Below are 16,262 nucleotides of genomic sequence, written 5' to 3'. Positions count from 1 at the left end.
TATTATTATTATTATTATTATTATTATTAGTATTATTATTATTGTTATCTTTATTACTATTATTGTTGTTTATAATTGTTGTTTATAATTTTTACAATTAACCTCCCTGTGGTTCGACCCCGGTCTTGCCGGGTTATTTATTACTTCGACACTCCTGCACTTGGGAGAAGACATCAATCTTTTAGTCGTGTCAATAATCATGTTCTCCTCTTGTTTATTTATGTTTCTCTTCATCATTATGTTTAGCTAAGTTTATTATGTCAAGATAAAAAGGTTTCACTAATGGTGTTAAAATAAGTATAATATAAACTCAATATAGACTTTAATGATTATATCCTAAACAACTTGCTATTAACATGTCTTATCATTTTTATCTTATTAATTTTTAACATCATAGTTGTTAAATGGTTAATCTAAATTTATATTGTATAGCATTTAGTACAATAAAAGTTTGGCACTTTTATAGTTAACTGTATGGTATAACTTACACCTGTGTTATGAAATGAACTTAATTTGTTGTTAATATAAGTTAGTATCATGAATTCCTGACAATATTTAAAACTATTGGTGTTACTTAAATAAGATAATTAATATGAACATTTTAATAATTTATAATGAGCTATTAATGATAAATCATCATATTGGAACCTTCTTTGTGTACGTTTCAGTTGAGTAATAAAAAGAGTTTATATCATACTTTTTTTAAAACGTTAGTAGATCCTCTAACCTTGATAACTATTTTTATGATTGTTTAATCTTTACATTAATCTTACATCTCAAAGTCCTCTTTAACCCATCATAATCATCATCATCATCATCATTATTATTATTTATATAGTTAATCTCCATGTGGTTCGACCCCGATCTTGTCGGATTATTTATTACTTTGACACTCTTGCACTTAGGATAAGACATCAATCTTTTAATCGTGTCACTAGATGTATGGTAAATGCCTCGTTTTATAAGCTAAAATTCAAAACTATTGATTTGATGACTAATTGTTGAGTGGGTGGCCACCTCTTGACCTTGGTGACAACCATTATTTTCTTATCTGAATAAAATATCATTGCTAATATCATAATTTGAATAGATAATCTCATGAATTTTCTAGGAATTTGTCTTACCTTTACAACAAGATAAGAATGAGCTCATTTTGACTTTTATAACTCAAGATATGGGTTGAACACTAACTAGTGTCTAGGCTGCGGGATAGATTTTTATTTCTCTTTTGTTGCTACAATTTGAACTTGAAACCTACCGTTTTAAATCTTAAACTCTTATGAAAGTTTTAAGCCTAAATCTTAGCTTTCCATCCATATAAACCATACCTAAATCCATGTTCTATAGTTTCAGTTATGATTCAATAACTAAATGATGTTCCAATTAGAATTGAATCAGCATCTATTCTTTAAGCTTAGCCCTCTTTTTGTCTTTTCACTTTTAATAGTTAAACACATCAATCAGTCTTTTAAATTGTGAGATATGTCTACATTCAAAATGCATATTTATCATAAATTAAAAATATCTTATATTATTAAACTTATTGTTATAAAACATACTTAAGTTAGAGAATTTAATGATATTAAATGCAATATAATGATTTAAAATCTTGATAAAAATACACTTTTAAGTACTAATTAGACTTCCTATTTGAAGAGGACTATTTTCCTAATAATGAAAGGATACTCGACAACTAATTTTGGGGCTTTTTTTAGTTCTACAAAAATCTTTAAAGTGTAGCAATATAGTTTTCAAGTAGCAAGGATTCCTTTAATATTCCAAAACCATTTTCTTATGATGATTATTGGGCTGATTTTTTATATTACACAGTTTTAAGATAACAAACATAATTTTTTATTCAACTATTTGATCAGGCTAAAATTTTACCAGATATTTTCTAAAGTCTTGTTTTATATCATGTTAAAGTTTTAAATCAATCTAACATTGGAAAGGTTGTGTGATAAGGCCTAGAAGCTACCATGTGAGATTTATATTAGTTTTCTAGTTGATTTAGGATTTTTTTTTCTATTTTATATATAGCTCTTTTATTATTATTTTTTTTATACTTGCATAAGATGTTTCTTATCTATTATAAATAGGGTTATTTAAATTGTACTTAGTTTTAAGCTTTCAGTCATGATGTTTATAAACTTGTGTTTTGCATAATGCAACACTTTTCTTTTTGGTTAAACAAAGAACAATTAAACTTATCAAAATATAATTGTTTTTATGGTGTTCTTTTTAATACTTCTCGTTCATGAATTGATAGTTATAGGGTCGAGATTCTTATTCTAATAATGTTGATGCCTTCGGACTAATTTTCATCGTATTTCACATCTATAAAACCCTGATTCTTTAGCTTTTAGGGTTTTTTGTTTAATAAAAAAATGTAAGTAAATTAAATCATAGTTTTTTGTATAAATATATATTTTAATTATTAAAAAAATCAATAAAATAAAATTTTAAAAATATGGCACGCGGATATATAATCATAGTTATCAGACCCAACTTAGGGGTTGACCAGGCTAATGAACCTAGTCACGGGTTACAAGGGTTGACCTGAATCAACTTGAATCAATCTGAATCAACTCAAAAAAAAATTAAAAATATATATATTAAGTTTTAATATTTCATATAAAAAAATTAAGAAACAATTTATGTGAATATAGGCTATACATTTTATAAATAATAAAATTAAAAGATTATTTTAAAAAGTTTTTGTATCCCTCATTGAAAAGATATTATGTTAGTATATTATCATTTTAAGTTAAAGTATTTAAACTAAAAATATTTTTTATCCCGCATTAAACAAACATAACTTTTTTTCTTGTAAATATAGAATATATATACTAAAAGGCTTCAAATCCCACCTTACAAAAATAATTTTTTTCTTATGAAGTTAAAAGATCTCTAGCTAGAAAAAAAATACATTAAAAAAAAAGATCTTATCTAAGTTTTATCAGATCATCGAGGGTTTTATCATCGAGGGTTAATCAAATTTTACTGAATTTTTATTTATTTTGATTTTTTACTATATTTAGATTGATCCAACTAAAGTTAACCAAATTTAAAACCGACGTGCCGGCCAATTTGAGGTTAAAAACTATATATCTAACTAGTATCTTGCTCTAACTTATAACCTTCAAAGGTACATGCTCATGTCAAGTCACAACCCAATTTATTTTATTTATTAATTGAGTGACCGTAGAGGTCGAGTGTCGAATATACGTAGAAGCAAAATATTTTGAGTTCAAGAGAAAATTGGTTGAGATATTTGTTTAATCGATTTATTACCAGATACGTGTTGTAGCTTGAACGTGAACGCGTGGAGGTTGCTGGTCCGAATGGGAGAGGCGCTAATGTTTTGTGCCTTAAAAAAAGGTGGGGCTGACGATGACAAAAGAAAAATAATAAATGTTTAGGCGCGCGGTCCTATCTCTGGCTCATGCGCTTGGCCAAGTTTTCTTCCTCTTCTTTTTTTTTTTCTTTTTAATTTCATTCTTTATTAATATGAGTTTTTATTTCTTTTGGTTTTACGACCCTTTCCCGTTCCTTTGTTTTCAATTCTATTTTTAATATAAAATTTTATTTTATTTTATTTTATTTTATTTTTTAGTATTGAGTTAATTATAAATTATTTTTTTTTATATTTATTATTATATAATAAAAAGTTTAGTAGGCTTTTTTTATTTTTTTATTTCATTTTTTAATACTGGTTTTTAAATTTTATGGGTTTTTTACCTTTTTTACCTTTTATTTTTTTAATTTAACATTCAATATAAGATTTTTATTTAATTTTATATTTAGATATTAGGTTTTTTGGACCTATACACAATGAGCAAGGTCATACAAGACTTATACAATTTAATTTAAAAATTATGCTAACAAAACAATGAGGTCATAATTTCTCAAGTTCATACCCTTATACCAAAAAGTTTTTATAATTTAAATATTATTTAAAAAAAAATTAAAATTTTTTTATCCCATCACTCATCCGAGTGAGAACGCAGTGAATAAACGAGTACATCTAGAATTTTAGTTCTTATCCCCATAATCAACCTGCCGGCCACAGGCTACAATCATATCCTTTAAGAAGAAAAGGAAGAGAAAAGTGTTGAAGATAAAGTTTTGCTTAACAATATGTCACACCCATAGAAAAATAATTCATAAGGTGAATTGTCGACCCGTCAAGATAATAATAATTAAAAAAAAAAAAACTACTAGGTTAGGCCAAAATATTAAATAGCTGTATTTTTACTTAAAGACGATGAGCCATCCAAATAAAAAACAAAAAATTTATCTCTCAAGAAACTGTATGAAATAACTTCAATTTTCAATTGATGAATCATACGAAAATCTCTCAAAGTAGCCCTATCTATTTGAAAATAAAATTAAAAATGAATAACACGATTTTGACTCTTTCCTTGCAAAAATAAAAACAAAAACATTTAATTTGAAGTGTCTACGTTAGGAGTGTTCAAAAAAACCGAAAAACCGATTAAACCAAGAAAACCAGAAAAAAAAACTGAAAAAACCGAACCGAAAAAAAAAACCGATTAAACCGATTAAAATTTTGAAAAAACCAGCCGGTTCGGTTCGGTTTTATAACCGAAAAACCGAACCGAACCGAAACCGAAAAAAAACCGAGCCAAACCGGAAAAACAGAGCCAAAACCGAGTCAAACCGGAAACGGAACCAAAACCGAGCCAAACCGAGCCAAACCGATTTGAACCGGTTTTTCCCTTAAAAAACCGAACCGGACCGAAACCGGTCGGTTTGACCCGGTTTCGATTCGGTTTTGGTTTTTTTTTTCAAAATTTTTTTTTTCAGTTTGGTTACTTTTTTTGATAAAAACCGAACCGAACCGAAAATGAACACCCCTAGTCTACATCTTATCATATGCATCATGCATATGCATAGCATGATTTTAATTAAATTTGAAATGTTTCCAAAAAAAGTGATGTTGAGGCTACTTAAATATTTTATAAAATATATCTTACAAGGTGATGTGGCGTTTCATTGCTTGGAAAAACTTTCAAATTATAAAAAAATATTTTTAAGCATAATTAAAAAATAATAATTATATAATTTATTAACTAATAAATCACTATTTACAACCTCCCATGTCATTTAATAACAAAGTCTACGTAAAGAATCACTATTTTTTTAAGTGTTGACTTCATCTTTATAATGATTCATGCCTTTGATAAGTATATTGTATGTTTATCTTATTAAAAATAATAATACTTGATATAATTAAAAGATTGATAATTTTTTTTAAATATAAAAGTATTGAAATTATAAATAACTTTACAAGACTAAGATCAAATCATAAAGAAGTTAACTATATAAATTATAAATAATAATAATAATAATAATAATGAGTTAAAGAAGACTTTGAAATGTAACATGAATGTGAAAATTAAACAATAATAAAAATAGTTATCAAGATTGGAGAATTCTATAATAGTATTTCAAATAAGTATAATATAAACTTTTTTTATTACTCAACTGGAAACCACACAGAAGATGTTTCAATCGGATTATAATTTATTAACATGATTATATTAATTATTTTATTCGAGTAATGTCAATACTTGCAAATATTATCAAATATTCATGATGATAACTTATGTTAATAACAAATCAAGTTCTTTTTATAGCACAAATGTCGGACATACAATATAGTTGGGTTATGAAAGTATCAAGCATTTGTTATACCAAGTGTTGTTCAATATAAATCTAGATTAACCATTTAACAAGTAAGGTATTAAAAGCAAGTAAGATAAAAAAATACAAAATATATTAGTATTAAATATTAAAGTCCATGTTGAGTTTATACTATACTTATTCTTATACCATTAGTATAACATTTTCACCTTAATATAATAAACTTAACTAAATATAATGAATCAGAGAAACATAAATAAAGAAGAGAAAAACATGATTATATAAGTATAGTAAAAGAAATGAAAGACATAACAAGATATTAATAAAATCAAAACTTAGTCATTACAAAAATATAAAGAAAGAGAACAAGAACATGATTTTGATCTGAAAACTAATATGCGTAAATGCATGACAAATGTCTCCTTTTATATGCTAAAATTCAGAAGTATTGATTTTATAACTATTTATTAAGTGAGTAGTCATCTCTTAACTTGGTAATAATCTTTATTTTTTTATCTGAAGAAAACATCATTGCTAACATCAAAATTTAAACAGATAATCTTCATGAAAGTTATTGGAAATTGTATCAGCTTTCCAATAAAACACGAATGAGGTCATTTAGACTTCTAAAACTCGAGATATGGGCTGAAAACTAAACAATATTTGGGTTATATGATAGACTCTGACTTCTCTGTTGTTACCACAAGTTGAACTTGAAAATGATTCTTTTAAATCTTGGACTCCATAAAAATTTTAGACTTATATCTTAGTTTTCTATCCATATAAACCAGACCTAAATTCAAATTCTAAAATTCCAGTTATAATTCAATAACCGAATGGTGATTCAATTTGAATTCAATCAGCATCTATTTTCTAAACTTAGCTTTTTTTTTTATTTTCTCAATTTCAATAGTTAAACTCATCAATCATTCATTTGATTTATGTGATATGCCTGCATTTAAAATAAATATTTATCATAAATTAAAGATATCTTATATTATCATACCAATTATTATAAAACATGCTCTAGTTAAAGAATTATTGATACTTCAAATGTAAAATTATGATATAAAACTTGATAAAAATACGCATTTAAGTACTAATTATTTTTTAATTTAATATTTTTTTCTATTTCATCATTAACATTGATTTGATTTTGAATTGGCCTTTATAATTTATTTAAATATATTTTTTAAATAATTATTATGATCTCATGACCTAAGTCACAGATTTAACAGCTTAACTAGGTTGATTAAATATGCTTTCATCTCAATATTTTAAAAACAATTCATGAAATATATTGTCAAATTAATATTTAAAAAATATGTTGTTAAATATACATCTTATTTTGAGTTCATAATTAAATTATTTTTTATTAAAAAACATGTTAACAATATTTTTATATTTTTTTTATTTTAAAAAAATTAATTTAACGCATAGTGCAATACATCACAAGTCAATAATATAATATAATAATATGCATACAAATATTTTTTTTTGCATATAAAAAAACTAATTTGAAGTATAAAAATAATGTAAAAAAGAAATGAAATATACCTTTTAAAATATTAAATTGACTGAGATGACACAAAGTTTTCTATCCAATATTTCCATAAAAATAAAAAAATGGTTTTCTACCCAATATTTCTATTCCACGAAGAAGACTAAGTTAACAAAGAGGTTTTTGGAGTGATAAAAACTAGTTAAAAAAAATGGTTTTCTACCCAAATACATTATCCATCCTTTTTGGAGTGATAAAAAAAGGTTTTCCAATTATGAAAGATTCCTTAAAAAAAAATGCACATTAAACTATAAATAAATAAAGATAAGGATAATTTACCAGTTATATTTATATATATATATATATTAAAAAAATTTAAATGTATTGTACATTTATCTATATAATACAAATATATACTTATTTGAGGTTAGATTCAATCAAGTTTTAGTTTGAATTTAATAATATACATATCTTATCTACTATTTATAAAATAAAATAATTATATAAAAAATATTAATTTATTTAAATTATATCATATTAAATTTATTGAGATAATATTTGATATTATGATAATAATTATTTTTTAAAATATTTTTAATTAAAAATATATTAAAATATTTTTTTTTAACTTTATTTTTAATATTAATATATTAAAATACTTAAAAAAATAATTTTTTATCAAAATCACCCGCAAAAACCAGCTATAACTAAATTACCATTCTGGCAACAAGCTGGACCACTCCCGCTACCTTTACCGTTAGTGTTCTAGTGTAGTGTTACGGGGGTTACCTATCTATTAACCTAATCTCTATCCGTGGCCATTTCTCTCCACCTTGCTATAACAGTGTAGGTTTCTCTTAACTCTCCAAAACAGTCAATCAACCATCACCATGGAAGGAGATGCTGCTGCTGCTACTGACTTTCAAGACTGGGAGCTCCTAGCCAACTCTGAATCGGACCTGGTTAACTCACCCATCTCAGTGGCTGATTCTTCCAGGAGTTTTGAAGAGATTGTGGCTGATACGGAAGGTATGTTCAGGTTAGATTACTTCTCTCTCGAAAATGATAATAGGTATGTTAAAACTACTCTCGATGCTACTGGTGAAGGTTCTGTTGAGTCTGATAATCCGAGCTGGATCGATCCCGGCTCAGAAACTCGGTTCCAGAGGAGGAACTCTGTTGAGTTCTGGCCTGACTCTGGTAGTGATCGATCTGATGATCGCAAATTAGGTGACTTTGACGTGAAAAATGAATTGGGCTTGGTGGAAAGTGAAAGGACTGATGTGGGTTTTGAAGAGATTGGGGAGATTGAGGCTAAAGAAGGGAAGTTGGAGTCACTTGAGGGTAAAGTTAGCAACTTTGAAAGGAAAAGTGAACTGGTTTTTGAAGAGAATGTGAAGGTTCACGTGAGTTTGGAAGGATTTGGGGAGACTCAAAGTAAGGATAAGGAACTGGTTAAGTTCTGGTCTGATTCTGGTGGTGATGATTTGTTTTCTGGTGATGTCGGGAAGGATCAAGTTGGGTCCGAGATTTTGGGTGATTCTGAAGGTGAAAATGAGTCCAAAGATGTGAATTTGAGTGTTGTTGCAGTAGGAGAAACGAAGCCTGGTGATGAAGTGGAGAAGAGGAAGGTGGTGTTGTGGAAAGTTCCTTTTGAGATGTTGAGGTATTGTGTTTTCAGGTTTAGTCCTGTTTGGTCAGTCTCTGTGGCTGCAGCTGTGATGGGATTTGTTATATTGGGCCGGCGATTGTACAAGATGAAGCGAAAGACAAAGAGCTTGCAGCTTAAGGTTACTGTGGATGATAAGGTAAGTTATTGTGGTTACTTAATTTGCCCATTTCAATTGCTGATAATATGGTTTATTTGGAAAAGTCAGAGTGCTAATTGTTTTCAATGGTGTCTTTAAATTGAATATGTACAAGTTATCTGGTTTTTTATTTTTCCTTCTAAATTTCATTTCGAGACTTGGCAGCGTCTGTTGTGCAGCAATTATTTAACTTCGTATTTGATAAAGTGATATTATATCCTCTTTTTGTGATCATATTGGCATATCTTTATCATATTTGGGTTTTCTCCGCCACTTCTTTCTCTGTGAGTTAAGAATGAGTTCATTAAAATCAGGCACCAAACAGACAGGAAAATGAATTAACAGATAGCTGCCATTGTTTTATTTATTCAAGAAAGGTAAACAGTCTTCACTTTCCTTGCATGCTTCACAGCGCAAAAGACTTGGGGGTGGTGTGGTAACAGCCTGTGCTCTCCCCTCTTCTCTTCACGAGCTAAAAGAATAGTTACTGGTGGGAACTAGCCTTTATTTTGAAAAGTCTGAAAAAATGGGTTTTGCCTGAAAATTACTATTTATTTGAGGTCTAGGAAGTCATGACATAGCGAATTTGTGAATTTTTTTTACTGAATTATTGGTCAGTAAATAAAATGAGCAGGCAATGTTGGTTAGGGGTAAAGTTTTTATCTGTGATGTAGGGGATGGTTTGGAAATACTGTGTTATAGTGAAATAATTAAGTGAGCTGCTATAAATGGGCGAAAAAAGTTCATTAAGAAACGAGCCCATCAAGGAACTGAGGGGGATACTTATAGGCAAAAAAAAGTTCATCAAACTATGCTGAGGATCAATGTTATATTCATCTGTAATCATTCCAGCCAGTTTTTCTTAATCATCCCATTGAGAAAGGACTAATTATACAATTCTGTCACCAAGCTCCATTTATCTTCTTTTTTTTCTCTCCTTGTTTTTGAAAATACTGATAATCACAAAAATAATTTCTTGATGATAACGTAATTATTCTAAATGATTTTGGAAATCACATGATTTTTTTTACTTGGTCTGCAAGGGAATAGTTTTAGGTTAGCTTTAGAAGTATGAAAAGTTGCTTTTGCAAATTAAAAGGCATCAAACCAAGGATTTTGGAAATGCGTATGGATTGTAGAAGTAAAGTTAGGAATAGAATATGGGGGAATAGTAGAGATAGATGGCAAATGATGCCCCGAAAGTTTTTTTTATTTCTGGGTGACCTTAATTGTTTTTTTTTTATGATAGAAGATCTTGTAACTTTAAGTCCTGCTGTCATGCCACTTGCAAGTCTAAAAATCTAGAACAATTGTTTGATTCTTAGTGTTCAATACTTGATTATTTGGCTAATTGATTCTCTGGTTTCTCGCTATCTCATTCACATCAATTTGAATAGCTGCGTGTATAATCTTTTCCTATGTATTTTTCCCTCCCAAATCCCAACATTTTGCATAATTTGATCGCCTAAGTTTTATTTTCCCCTTCCTTTCCTTTTCCTTTTCCTTTTCCTTTTCAGTTACAAGTAATGATGTAAGGGGTAGCTATTTGAGTTTGTCTCATATACTGACATGAGAATCCCTCAATTTGCCTCCCTTTTTTTTTGTTTTGTTTTTGTGGAACAATATCATAGACTTTAGAGGAGATAGAGCAGTTAAATCCCATATTTTGTCTCTTATTATGTGTCTTCATCACAAACTTTTAATTGAAGGATTAATCCTGTTTATGCTCACAATATTTGAGTTATGCACCTGAAGCTGCAAAATTGTTGGTTTGTAAGCGAGTGCGTACTCTATTTTTCTCTTCTGCTATTCTTTTTTCACCAGAAGAGCACAGGTCATCAATCCTATAAATGGGTTTTCATGATCATTTGCACTTTCTGGTCTGTTCCTTAAGTTTGTTTAGCTTATTTCATGTGGTGGTTGTATTATATTTCTTGCACATGAATAGATGTTTCAACTGCAAACAGTATTTCATTGATGTCAATAGATTTTTGTGCATATTCAACTTTGATTCTCATTTCTGACCTATGAATGCAGAAGGTGTCACATTTCATGAGTCGTGCTGCACGTCTAAATGAAACATTTTCAGTTGTGAGAAGGGTCCCTATTGTACGACCCTTATTGCCAGCAGCTGGGGTGAATCCATGGCCTGTGATGAGTTTGAGATAGAAATATTTTTGTTACATAGGTGTAATGGGGAAGCATCATCTCAGCGTTTTAATCAAATGACTAAATGCTTGTTTAGTTTTGCTTTGTATGTAGCTGGACTGGAGTGCTTCGGATTTACATGTGTACGAACTTGAAAGGTTTTAAAATGTGTATAAGCTCCAGACTGTGATTTCTTAACATGGTCCTGTATCATTGTGTTCATATTATATCATGGATAATAAATTCTGGACTTTTTGCTTGGTCATTCTATTCTCGACTTCACAGCACGTTGGTGCCTGGCATCTGCAAACAATTTTGCAGGACTGCTCAACTGAGAACTTCCATCAGGTTTGTAGCCTGGACATTTCGAATAATCAGTTTACAGTTCAAGGTTCCCTAGGCACGAGGAATTTGCATTTTAGGATAGCTTTGTGCTTTGTGCTTTGTGCTTTGTGCATTCTGCATTTGATTGCAGCCAACCCATGTTGTGGGAGAAATTCCATCATATAGAAGCTTGGGTTGCTACTAGCTTAGCAAGTTAGCAGTTCCATGTTCGAATCATTTTGAAGAGAGAGGGCTGGTCAATTTTATCGTCGTTCAAATACAGGAGAAGTTTTACGGTGAGCCAGAGGATTAAATTGATAAAACAACAATTGGGAAAGTACTAATCTCAGAAATACTGGAGAAGTTAACTGCAGAAACAAGGCAATAGCAAAGCTAAAAAGAAGGGTAAATCTCAAAAATATTAGTCTTAATATTACCATCAATTAATTTCTGAAATCAATTTTACCCTTAAACTCTTCAAATTCTCAAGTAAGGACTTTCATCCATTTTTATGACTTCTTCCATGTTTCTATCCGAGGTTGTTTTTTTTTTTTTTTTAATAAACGGGGTCATTTTATAAAGGGCTTCTATAATAGAAGTTTTTAATCCATAAATAAAAATAATTTATTGGTAAAATTGATTAAAAAAATAGTTTGACTATAAAATTAATAATATATTTAAACTTGTTTGGAAATGTGACATAAATCATGCTTCCTTAAATTTTGAAAAAAAAAAAGCACTAAAAATTATTGTTTGAGATCATTTTGATATTTTAATATACTAATATTAAAAATAATTTTTTTAAAATAAAAAATATTATTTTAATATATTTCTAAATAAAAAATATTTTAAACTATAATAACTACAATAGTTTCAACCAATAGTTTAATATTTGAACAACAAGAAAAGTACAAGATATCTAGCACAAAAACATGAGCATTTATCAATTTCTACTTCCCATATGAATTTATATATTCATATCATTTCACCAATTTTAGACAAAAACTACCCTTAGACCACAAAAGGAAAATCAAGTTTTCAAAACTATAAAAACACTTGAAATGATTTTTTTTCTAGATCTTACAAGTTACGTATATCTTATTGGACATGGTTTTAAGTTTTTCATATTTTAGAAGTTACTTTTATTTTTTCTAGGATTTTCAAAAAAAATTCAGGTTTTATAGTTTTTGGAACACATTTTCAAGATTTTATTTTAATATTATTTTTTAATTTCTTTTACTTTTTTTTTAATTTAATTTTTTCAAATATTCAACCCTTGCTTCTGCCATCAACAAGCCCTTTAGCTTTTACAGACTCCTTGATGAGCTTTTAACGATTCTTCTATATCGTTGCACAGTCGGTGAGGATCTGGGCTTGTCCTTTCATCTTGTTAGTGTACCTTTGAACATGAATCATCAAAGCCTAAATTAAATCCATTTCAGCTTAATTATTATTAAAAATATAAATTTAATTAAGTTGCATGATACTGACTCGAGTACTTACGATACACGCTTACAGTAGGAAGCCTGTAAGAACTAGGAGCCCTACTGGTGGTAAATATACTATGTAGTCAATCTATTTGTATATATAATATTGATTTTATTTATATAAAATATATTTATTATTAATAAAAGTTTTTTATTTTTAATATTTATTTATATTTGATTAATAAATTTAATATTTATTTAAAAAATCTAGAATACAGATAAAATTCATGAGATAAAAATGTTTTATAAAAAAATTATAAATTTGTTATAATTATAAAATTTTTATTGTATCAAAATAATTTTATTGATTTATATTATATAAGATTGAATATTAATTAGAGCTTCCTTTATGAAAATAAACGGTTGCTCTCGTAAACTAAAATATAAGATATACTTGAAACTGATATGCATGTGCTCGTTATATAATATATGCATTGAACTGATTAAGAAGAGAATTTCATATTATCAATGTTTATGGAAAGACTTTCATAATAGTTGTGTAAATAATTCTTAAACTTGAGATCATAAAGTTATCTTATATAAAAAGTGTTTAGTTTTGATCATTATCACGCATTATCCTAATCAAAGATAGCAACACAAGTAGATACTAAATATAACATAAACTATATGAAAGAATTTGAGTAATCAATAGAGGATTCATCACGAATTAGAAAAAATATTATATCTATTCTCAAATAATATTGATTGTAAAATTCTTGGTTAAGGTGAAATGAATTTTGAAAAATGTTTCAAAATTTTATTCAAAGAATCAATGATGAAAAATAACATGATTTGACAAAGTAGATATATTGCATGCTATAATGTCTAAATTAGTAAATTCTTCATGAAGGAATAATAATTATACCAAGAAACTAATCACTGAAAAATTAAATCAAATCATTTATTATTTTTATAATATTTAGAGAATTATGACAGGTTGCTAAACATTATACTTGATCTTCAAATATAAGTCAATCAATTGTTGAATAAAAATAAATTGAATTATTTAATTTATCTAATATTATTTTATTTAGAATTATAATTTATATTTGGAAACTTAATAGTTTGCATACATAAAAAATCATTTATCAGAAATTAAAATAAAATGATTAATCAAGTGTAACTTGATTGTAAACAAATTCAAGAAATCAATGACTCAAATATAATTAATACAAGATATTACAATTCTAAACTTAAAAAAATTCAAGTAGGGACTTGATTGAATAAATTTCTAAAATTATCATAAAATAATATATATGATATTATTTAAGGGATAAATTGATTTTTTTTATTTTTATGGTTTTTATGTTTTTCAATAAATAGAATGTTATGTATTTTTATTTTCTAAAAGAATGTGATACGAGTACAATATATAAACACTTAAAACACAAAAGAAAGTACTCTGCAAGGTTTAGCAATCCCTTTCTACTATAAGAGATTTTTATTAGTAGTTCGTGTGAATTATTATTTAGAGATCCGATATTTAGATAACTTGTAGTTTGTTATAACTCAATCTTGAAGTAATTATTTAAAGCTAAAAAAAAATATAATCTTTATTTATATCCTAAATAACTTTAAAGTTATTTAAGAGAATTTTCAAGACTCTTGAAAAGAATTTAAATTTATTATTTCTTTTAGGTATATATGTTTTAAAAAGTTCAATAGCTGGTGTGTAATAGAATGACTAAAAATAAGCAATTTATTATTGGGACTAGGCAGGCAGATTTGTGAACAACAATGTGTTGCCAGAAGGTATTCTATGAGACAAAATACTTGCACCCAACTTAATCCCACGAGGGAAATTTAGAATTTTAAATATTTATCATCATCATTATTACCACCTTTTATTACTATTATTTTATTAACTATAACAGCTGCACTCAATCGAATGTTGTAGGAAGAACATCGGTGCCATTCTTGGCCTTTTCATTGTGTTTCTTACTCAAAATCATAAGTAAGAAAGCAAGCCTGCTCTGTATAATATTTAACTTGTGAAACTTTTCTTGGCTCGCTAGTGATTGTTAAACTATATTATGTTTAATTAAAATGTAATTATGTCAATATAAAAATATAATTAAAGAGATACTTTTTATATTTTATTTCATCTCAACCGAATGTGTTATTTCTTAGAGTAATTAGTTATATTTATTTGAAATGCCATGCTGAAACAAAAATAAAACATGCTTCTGTATTTTTTTTTAATCAATTATTGTTTCACCATAATAATCAACTACATTTCTCTAAAATGCCATGTCAAAACAAAAGTAAAATTAAGAAGATATTTTTTTATACTCTTTTCCTCAATCATTGTGCTGAGATTCAATTTATAATTATTTGAAAATCTAAATCTTTACACATCATCCCGTTCTGTTCTAAAAGCACCAAAACCAGCCCTTTTACCTTATAAATTTATATATTTCAATGTTAGAATTAGCTTCAAAACCAATTATCAACACAATTCAATATGTAAATGATTTAAAGAATTTGAGTTTTAAATCAATAATTTGTTTATAGTTAAGTATAAAAATTTATTCTCATAAATAAATTTGATATTTTAAATTTATAACAAACTTGTATGCCTAGATAAATTATTATGAGAAGGGTTTATATGAGTGCTCTAAAAGGGTTCTTCACGACTTATATATTATGGTAAAAAATATTTTTAATTAAAATTGATAAATATCTAAAATAATACTAAAACTTTTCTATTTAACTTTTGATTTTTAAATACTAGCCTACTTATAAGTTTTAATATTTATACAATAATGTTAATTATAAAAACCCGACCCAACTTGAGAGATATTGTCCGCTTTAGACCACGAGCCTCACGTATTTTTTTTTGGCGACCACATATAGCCCCAAAATATATTTGATAAGTTGGTAATCAGCATTATTAATAAAGTCAGCTACCAAATTCTCATCTACCAACGTGAGATATTACAATCCACCCCTCTTAAGGGGTCTAACGACCTCATCGGTGCAATCGAACAACCAGTGAGGTCGATTCTGATACCAAATATAACAACTTGCCCAACCTGCCAGATATTGTTTGCTTTGGACCACGGGCCTCATGGATTTGTTCTTGGCGACCACGCATGACCCTAAAACGCGTTTGACAAGTTAACAATCAACACTACTAATAAGATCAGCTACCAAATCCTCACCCGTCGATGTGGGATATTACAATCTACCCATTTTAAAAAGCCCGATAACCTTGTCAGTGCAACTAAATAGCCATTAAAGTCAGCTCTGAAACCAAATATAACAGCCCAACTCAACCTGCCAGATATTGTTCCTTTTGGCCCAGGGCTCTCACGAATTTGT

At 27.8% G+C, this 16,262-nt stretch overlaps 1 protein-coding gene across 1 annotated transcript; it reads left to right on the top strand.

Annotated features, from left to right (window-relative positions):
* Positions 1-7,898: 7,898 nt before the first annotated feature.
* Positions 7,899-11,392, top strand: LOC105111244 (uncharacterized). The gene is made up of 2 exons (XM_011006558.1): positions 7,899-8,979; positions 11,017-11,392. Exons 1-2 carry the CDS (start codon positions 8,062-8,064, stop codon positions 11,146-11,148), a joined length of 1,050 nt encoding a protein of 349 aa, XP_011004860.1. The 5' UTR covers positions 7,899-8,061; the 3' UTR covers positions 11,149-11,392.
* Positions 11,393-16,262: the final 4,870 nt, after the last annotated feature.

Source organism: Populus euphratica, unplaced genomic scaffold (genome assembly GCF_000495115.2).
Source record: "Populus euphratica unplaced genomic scaffold, PopEup_1.0 scaffold286.1, whole genome shotgun sequence".
In the NCBI taxonomy this organism is placed as follows: domain Eukaryota; kingdom Viridiplantae; phylum Streptophyta; class Magnoliopsida; order Malpighiales; family Salicaceae; genus Populus; species Populus euphratica.
Note: the sequence above shows the minus strand (reverse complement) of the source record. Positions and strands in the feature narration are given on the sequence as shown.